General features: G+C 35.5%; 2 protein-coding genes across 2 annotated transcripts; both read right to left on the minus strand.

Moving 5' to 3' along the window:
• Positions 1 to 2,395: 2,395 nt before the first annotated feature.
• Positions 2,396 to 3,166, minus strand: LOC136253818 (fibrinogen C domain-containing protein 1-like). Its single transcript, XM_066046475.1, has one exon. It carries the CDS (start codon positions 3,164 to 3,166, stop codon positions 2,396 to 2,398), a length of 771 nt encoding a protein of 256 aa, XP_065902547.1.
• A 4,928-nt stretch (positions 3,167 to 8,094) lies between these two features.
• LOC136253819 (fibrinogen C domain-containing protein 1-A-like) lies at positions 8,095 to 8,805 on the minus strand. The gene is made up of 3 exons (XM_066046477.1): positions 8,698 to 8,805; positions 8,508 to 8,612; positions 8,095 to 8,391 (listed from the first exon to the last, which is right to left on the minus strand). Exons 1-3 carry the CDS (start codon positions 8,803 to 8,805, stop codon positions 8,095 to 8,097), a joined length of 510 nt encoding a protein of 169 aa, XP_065902549.1.

Raw genomic sequence — 8,805 nt, forward strand, 5'->3', positions numbered from 1 at the left:
CCTGTAGAGTGACGGGGTGTAGTTTGTGCTCACATGCCCTGTTTTTGCAGGCCCAGTCACATTTCATGATTCAAAAGCACCTATTATTCTCAAATAAGTAATGTGATTATTACATAGCATTTCAAGCAAACAATTGCAGAAAGATTGATATGATGCTCACAAAATCACCACTCTCATAAATTTCATACTAAAGTTAACACATAAAGTACACATAACATGGATTGCTATTAACACAGATTATCAGCTAGTGACTTTTACAATTCAGTGGTCTGATTTTCATTTCCATAAATGGTAGAGCAAGCCCCTGACCATTGAGGTGTATTGCATCCTTTACATTGTAGTAACTATGTGCTCTGATTAGGCTACACCTTCTGTACCACCATCCACCATTATTATTCCAAATCACACAACTGCCTTCTGCTGACAAGTCTTTATCACAATCACATGAAGTAAAGTTCATATTGTTCAATCCATGATAGTATCCATTATCATTAAGTGGATCACAGAGTCCAACACTATCAAACCCTGATATGGTCAATCAATACTGATCTTCTGCTGGTCCTACTGCAAACTGTTTGTAATGAAGATAAGATAGTCTATTCGAAGCTCCAAATTTACATGACTGGTGTAGCAGTGAATAGATCTTAACCCAAGCCAAAATTTTCCATCAAGGCTATCAAATCCATCTTAATATTCCACCCAAATCAACACTTCCATCTTGTCTCCTCTCAATGTTAGTCCATCTTCCTCCTCCTGAGATAGTATCACAATACTACAATAATCGACTGTGAATTGTTGAATGTACATGAGAGTTGTATGTTTATATCCTTCCATGTTTCCTAACGAAGAAAAAGCTACATTTTATTGAGTAGTTCAAATACTGTAACTACATATAGTAGCTGTTTATAATCAGTAATGAGGTTCATCATGTATAAACTACTTACTTATATACACACACACTGTGCATGTGCATGTCTATATAATGTACATACAGTCATAGAATCACATGTCAATGTCACTTGACAGTGTCATATATTACTACTAGGGAGTTTGCATAATAACATTATGTCATTTTGCCACTTTGACTGCTATTTCTAACTAAAGAGTTATTTTTGTTGCTTTTTGGGCCACAATGATATTATATTGTCAGTTGACATAATATCATTGCAGTCATTTCTTGGCTGCCACCTTTGATACTGTATTTCATTCTGTACTAGTCGTTTTCTGTTGTATAATAGCAATTTTTCAATTTTTTACAAATGTTTTGTCTGTTGTGTAATTCTTTTACCTGTGGTGTTAAATTGTATTCATGCGTATGTGCATATATGTACTTTGTTTTTGGGAACACATTAGCAGGCTATATGCCTTTTGTGTACACATGTCATTGATAAGAATGAATAATCTATATCTGTTATGATACACATCTTTTTCATACTAGCCAATATTTAAGAAAGCCGCACTCTTTATTAATATATATCTTGGCTGTTTTGATTAGTTAGTGTTTGTATGTGAAAGGCTATATAAATCATATATTTTTACATGTATCTCTTTATAAACCCAAATAGCAAGGGAAGACCAGTTATATTTTGTTTCTGTGAGTAGTTGAATTAAATAACTTGAATGACTCAAAATGCACCAACTTTCTTAGTCTGCATGCCTCTAACTACATATTTACTAACTCAAAAGTTTCTGTATAGGCTAGATTCAGCCCAGAATCTTTAATGGTTTCAAGGAAAACAGTTAGTACTGTAAACTGTGTGGACAAATAATGCTTAATTTGCTTATCTAAGCTTAGCATGTTTCTTTTCTGAATACATGTTCTACTTATAGACAGCTACGAGACTGCAGAAATCAGTTTAACTATTCACAATCCACAGACAATGTTACTCAATTTTGGGAATAAAATGTATAGCATACAAACACGTCTATCATCAAGTTAGCTAAATCTTAATAGTCTATGAAAATCAATGGCAGATCCAAGATGTCCCTCCCCTCTTTCCTCCTTTTGTGGAGGAGCCATACTTCTTTGCAAACTATTAAACCTTCTCAGGCCAAAATCAATTTACACTGTATGACTGTTTGAGTGTGTGAGTGTACACATGTATGTATGTAATTCAATCTGAAAATCATATAAATATTTATATTGGTACGTAGCAGCAACAACTTTGGAGAGTATGGGTTGACAATGTGTTGTGCATACTTGCTGTATGGCTATTCCTTCACAAACACAAAACAAAGCAAAACTGTACAGGTATTTTTATGGTGAATGTAAGGCTTATACATCGCAAAGGTAGAAGCAAATAATTGAAATATGTGTACATATGCAAGTATGTCTTAGACTATTAGAATACAATGCACGCAAAACTATTTTTGCGAAATATATTTACATGTATAGTCAACTCCTGTAGCAATTCAGTGGTCTAATTTTCATTTCCATAAAGGGGAGATGATGCCATTGATGATTAATATACATTGTATATTTGCTGCCATAGACAAAATGAGGTCTAACTACACTGCATGCTCTGTGCCACCATGGACCATGATAAGCTGCACAATTAGAACGAGAATGTAAGTCATTGTCACGATCATTTGTGGTGAATTTCATGTTATTCAGGATGTGATTTCTATCATACATAAATGGATCTGTCAATGCAACACCATCATATCCTGATATACTCAATTGATACTGATTCTCAGATGATGCTACAGAAAACTGTTTGTATGACAGATAAGATTGTGTTCCATTGGTAAAATTAATATCAATACGTAGCTCCCACCTTCCAATACTAGTCAAACAATGTATGGAATGTAGTCCATACCAAAATTCTCCTGTAAGATCACCAAATCCTTCTTCATATTCTACCCAACCTCTGTTGAAAAAGTCAACACTTCCATCTTGTCTCCTCTGAATAACAGTCCATCCTCCACCGGCAGTAAGAGTGTCACAGTATACTTTAGTAAGTGTTGATTGACAGTTTCCACAGAAATTCTTCACATCATACACTTTGGGCTTGTTAACAACTGAACTGAATTTAGAATAACTAAATCCAAGATTGCAGCAGTTCTCAATTGGATCATTATCACGAATTATACAATCATTACCATCAGCTTCAACTAGTACTATTCCTAGACTAACTAAAACTACTAGTGTTATAATAGTAGTCATTGTAGACTAGTCAACACTGATCAACTCTAGTTCACTACTATAATAATTGACTGTGAACTGTTGAAAGTACATGAGAGATTTTATACTGTTGTGTACTTCCTAATAAGGACACACTACACTTTAACATCCTGTAATGAGTATATAGATATATCCTAATATGGTTATCACAGTAATGAAGGATGAAGTTCAGTTAGGTGACAAAGTGTACAATGTTAACTATTTACTATATCAACCACAGATAATTAGTTTATACAAACCACCTATATACCTACAGATATACCTCACACTTTCACACAATAATGTTAGGCTATATACCCTTGACAGTATACATTACTGTACATATTTGCACTGCACACATACAGTTTTCCATGTATATATAATAATGGTTTCCTGATTCAGTTCAACATACCTCGCACACCGCCAGAGAGTATCTCTCTGGGGCTGACCAGCAGTAAAGCAACTGCCATGAAGACATATAATGGCTGAGTGCAAAAGGAAAAATGGCAATCTGCAACAAATAAAAGAGATGACAAAATCATAATTATTTCTGGCTAGTCGTTTGTATGTAATTTTTGTTTGTTTGTTCATTCCACCTAAAGCAGAAAACACAAGAGGTGCGAATGATGCCCTCTCTGTTTCATGAAAACGTTGTACATATGTTCCTCATTTCTCTCAGTAATGTGATGAAAACAGCTGGCAGAAGAAGTGCAATGATTTGTGGATGCCAACAGATTGAAAACATAAACATCAAAGAAAACGTGTTGATGGTGAACACCCCTGAAAGTTTGAGCTCTCACATCCAAGCGAGTACCACATTCATTGCTTACAGAGCAATGAAAGAATCATTCATTGGTAACAGGCTGCAAACTATTTTCAGTGGCTACATTAGGACACACTGACACATTTCTGACATTAATTGGGCTGTAAGGACTCTGATCTCATTATGATATCTAGTTGGATAACTGCCATGTGAGCAAGTAAAGGCATGCTCAACTAAAAGTAAAGGTCAGCCATATTGAAGACAAACTGCATCTTGAAAATCACTCTTGTGTAATGAAAAACCATCCTCATCAATTAGTAGTACAGTCAACCAACTGGATGCTCCCTTCAAACTAGCAAAGTCTCTTGCTCGCTGCAAATCTAAAGAAAGCAAGGGGTGAAGAGCAGCAGCCAGCTCCTCAGAACTGTGACAATTTTTAAGATGAACTTCCTGCTTGTTCATTGAGTGCATCATAGTTCATGTGATACTGCAAAATTGACACCTTTTGCTGTCAGCAATGATGAATGGTACACAAAGGAGGATGCTGGTAAGCCCATGAAGAATGCATTGTACATACTGTGGTATGCCCAAAGGCACCTCTCGGGCCAAAGTGATGTAAAACAGTGAAAAATCAAGCCCGTAGCCTTAGCCATTGTTGAGTTATGCTTGTCTGAAGGAATCAGTCAGTTAGTCAGTAAAAAAAATCCGTTACATAATTTTTTTAATTCTGTAACAATTTGTTGAAAACGTTTTGGGTTGATCCGAAGGCTTGGTCAGTGGGCTTAGTTTTGCCTGACCAATACTGCCTCATCATTGTCTGGGAAAAGTTAGGCTAGTTTTTGGGTGATGTTTTCATGGGCCACACCTACTCCTTTGTGGTCCCTACTATACAGTATTATTGTACAGTATGATAAAATGTGAGCTAAGCTTGGAAAACCATCCTTTTTGTCACATTGGTCAATTTTCTTTTTTGTAGCTAAAATATGGTACTGAGTGTTTATCTATCTTGTGTCAAAATTCCAGCTTGATATCTTGAAGGGTTCCAGAGATATGATCAATTTATTGTCTAATACATTACAAAGTAACTTGTGATAGTAATGCATTGAATTCTGTGAGTGATTAAGTGTGACAAATGGTGACAAATCACTTTGTATACAGATAATTCCATGCCTACTGTATAAAATATGTACAAAGAGACTTCTTTTAGTTAAACCAAGTGTTTCTGGTCCTTTTCTTCAATTAAATAAGATGTATCACTGTCTAAATACTTAGTGTTAACCATTTTATCACTTGAACAAATCACCCCATTTGTAATTAATTGATGTCCCATGCATTGTGAAATCACTGTATGGTCTGATAAAATCATCCATATCTCCTAGCAGAAAGAAGCTTTAGATGTGAAACTTCACAGCAAGAAGGTTTTATAGTTGCTTTATCCAAATGTGCAAAAAACATCAATTTAAAAAAAATTGCTGAAATTTTCAATAGGGTTTTCCTGCAAATTTTGCATGTTCCCAAAAGGATGGTTTTCCAAAATTGGGTCACAAATTGAGTATTATACTTTTGAACAGCTATAGTTCTTACTTTTTAATGCTTTTGAAAATAAGCTACTACCCAAAACTTTACCATCATATTTAGTGAACAATGTCAGCCTGTATTACATCATTTTAGCTGACTGTTCTTTTAGAGTATACAGTATCTCGAGTTTTTAATGGAATTGTGCATATAGCTCACAGTTAATGTTTTCAAAACTCCAGCATATTTCCCTATACTCACACACACATCTACCATAAAAGTATTCTATTCTGTGAATGCTAATAGCTATGGACCTGTGAGCAGGCTTTAAGCCTAACTGTGAATATATACAGGGAGTCAGAAACATATAACTAAAACATGACTCGAGAATCGTGCTGGAATAATCACCTCATCCGTAGTTCAACATCATATCACTGCTGGAATTCTTTATAATTTGTCAAGTGGTTCAAAATAATTGTACTTTCTCAGGGCTGCCCTGAGAAATTAAGGGGCCCAGGGCAAAGAGTTAAAGTGGGGCCCTTCACCCAAGTTGTAAGGTGAAGATCAAAAAAAAAAAAAAAAAAAAAAAAAAGGTCACAACCTGCTGGCAATGACAATAACTACCCATCACCAACCATATCTCCTTATCTATAAGCTTGCTACACTGCTCCTCTGAAGAATACTGTGACTGCTCTATTAGAGTATATCGATCTTTTAAACAGGTATTCAGAGGGCCCTTCATGGGGCCTCCTGGGGCCCCTTTCAGGCTGGGGCCCGGGGCAAAATGCCCCAGTTTCCCCCCCCCCGTGGGCGGCCCTGTACTTTGTGCAGCTGTAAGAGAGATGTTAATTGTGATTAAAAGTGATCTGAATGAAGTGTACTGTGTACTATAAACTTGCAATTAATTAATTAGTAGGCTAAAGTTGTGCGAGTTCTTGTGAAAGTGCAAGTGTATACCAGTCTTGCACTGGAGCCATATTTAGATGTATTTTGTATCAAGTTGTATGATGTGTCCACATTCCAGTGTGCTGTTTGTGAGATTATAACTTTACAGCTTTACAGTGGTATGACTTTTATACTACTGTCAACCATTTTGATTCAGTGTTGTTAGGTGACTTATTCATTGTATGGTATATCAAGGCACAAAAATGAGGGTGAGTTATATGTATACATGTAAATCAAGCATAGAAATCTGTGAATTCGATTTCAGAGTTTGAATGAGCCTGTCACTAGTCTTTTACTTCACAGTGTGTTCCAAGTGCAGGTTTGTAAAAGTTAAAATACAAACGAGCTATAATTTGTACAATCACTTTTACATAATTATAATCAATGTCTACTGTGATGTAGCTATGTACTGTATACTAGCAATTAATTTAACTTTGAAGTTATCCTATAGTGGTGGCACTCCTTCGTTAACCAATTCAAGCTTCATGGATACTGTCTCTAACTTTAGAGTATCAGATTGGAGACAGTTACATCTCTGCAGAATTATTGCATGTAAATATCAGGCTATGGCACACCAGAACAATTTTCAGCTACATATAACCAGTCCAATTATACGTACATAGATTGATGTTTATACAGATTGAAGTAATGCCATGAACCATTCAAGCATTGACTAATAAGTGTGAATAAGAATTATGGTGTCTTTGGCAATTTAAATTTTGTTAAAATAATTCTTTTACATGGAAGAACAAGTTTAATTTTCGTAATTCTACGCAATGCTATGTCCTTAACCAAGTGCAGGCACTTAATAATTGTAGCTGTATATATGATACTTGATACTCCAGCAATACAACAAGACTTCTGTGTCTGCCCAGTATCAGTATCCAATATTGACAGTAAAATATAAGTAGTTGATAACTTCTATATAGGTCATGTCTTACATATGTCTTACACTGGAAATGAATGATTTTTGAGAGCCTTTGTAAAAGTCTTTTCTAGACGGAATTCTTCTTTTACGTAGCAGATTTATCACAGTGTACGCAAGGCTTTAGTGATGTTTGTGAAACTCCAGACAATATTACACATCTTTCTTAATCTCAATTTCCAAGGCTGTAAGAAAGTTTCCATCGTGTAATTTGTATATACTCCAAAGTATTGATCTAGATTCATGACCAAAGATTAATCATTATTGTCATGCCTCCTACAGGAAAAACCACTTAATTTAGGGACTAAGTTAAAAATTGGTGAACCCTGAAAGTGTTTCAAAAATGAAAACCTGTACCATAATTCATGACAATATTAGTGATCATCATCAGGTGGGGAAATATTACAGTAGATGTCCAGATAAGGAAGTAAAGACAGCAATAAAGTAGTACAGATGTATTCCTGCTATGGTAGTAGAAAGGCATCATTGTAATCATTATACATTTCCATTGCAGTATGTAGTATATGTTCACCAGAATAATGTCCACTGTCTTTCAGTGTGACAACCCAGGCTGTGCAACATTGCTGCTTCTCCATAATGATAATGATTAATGAATACACGTCAACCAAAACGATAACTGAAACAAAAAGGGTTTTTTTCTTAAATGCACAAGACATTTGCATAAGCTAATACACGTGTATGCATAATTTACAGTAATTTCATCTATACTACATACTACAGTATACTAGAACATAAAACAGTCAAAGGTTGTGTGTACTGATGTCACTTATCACAATTAAATGGCCTGATTTTAATCTCCACAAATGGTAGAACATGCCACCTATCATTGAGGTGTATTGTATTGTAATTATTATTGAGCATTATATCACCACATGATCTGTGCCACCATCCACCACGATGTTGTGCACAATTACTAGACCACAAATCATTGTCATGATCACGGGAAGAAAATTTCATTCCATCCATGGAACCATAAGTACTAAATGGATCAGGCAGTCCAACACTATCAAATCCTGATATACTCAATTGATACTGATCCTCAGCTGGTCCTACTGCAAACTGTTTGTAGTGAAGATAGGATTTTGTTCTATTAGTTAACCGATAATCTATTCGAAGTTCCCAGCTTTTTTCTCTGGTCAGGCAGTACATAGACCTTAATCCAAGCCAAAATTCACCATAAATGCTGCTACCAAATCCATCTTCATATTGTACCCAATCTCTATTCTTAAAGTCAACACTTCCATCTTGTCTCCTCTAAATGACAGTCCATCTTCCTCCTCCTGAGGTAGTATCACAATATACTCTAGCATTGGAACATTTCACTCCACAGAAGTTACCAATAGTGTAGACTCCTGAACTCTTTACATTGTAGTTGTTGTTATTGTAGCCAAGACAACAGTTGTCAATAGGTCCATCACATTCTCCATCAACTAGCACTAATTCTAGACTAACTAGAACTACTAGTGTTATCAT

The sequence above is a fragment of the Dysidea avara genome, chromosome 4 (assembly GCF_963678975.1).
Source record: "Dysidea avara chromosome 4, odDysAvar1.4, whole genome shotgun sequence".
Taxonomy (NCBI): Eukaryota; Metazoa; Porifera; class Demospongiae; order Dictyoceratida; family Dysideidae; genus Dysidea; species Dysidea avara.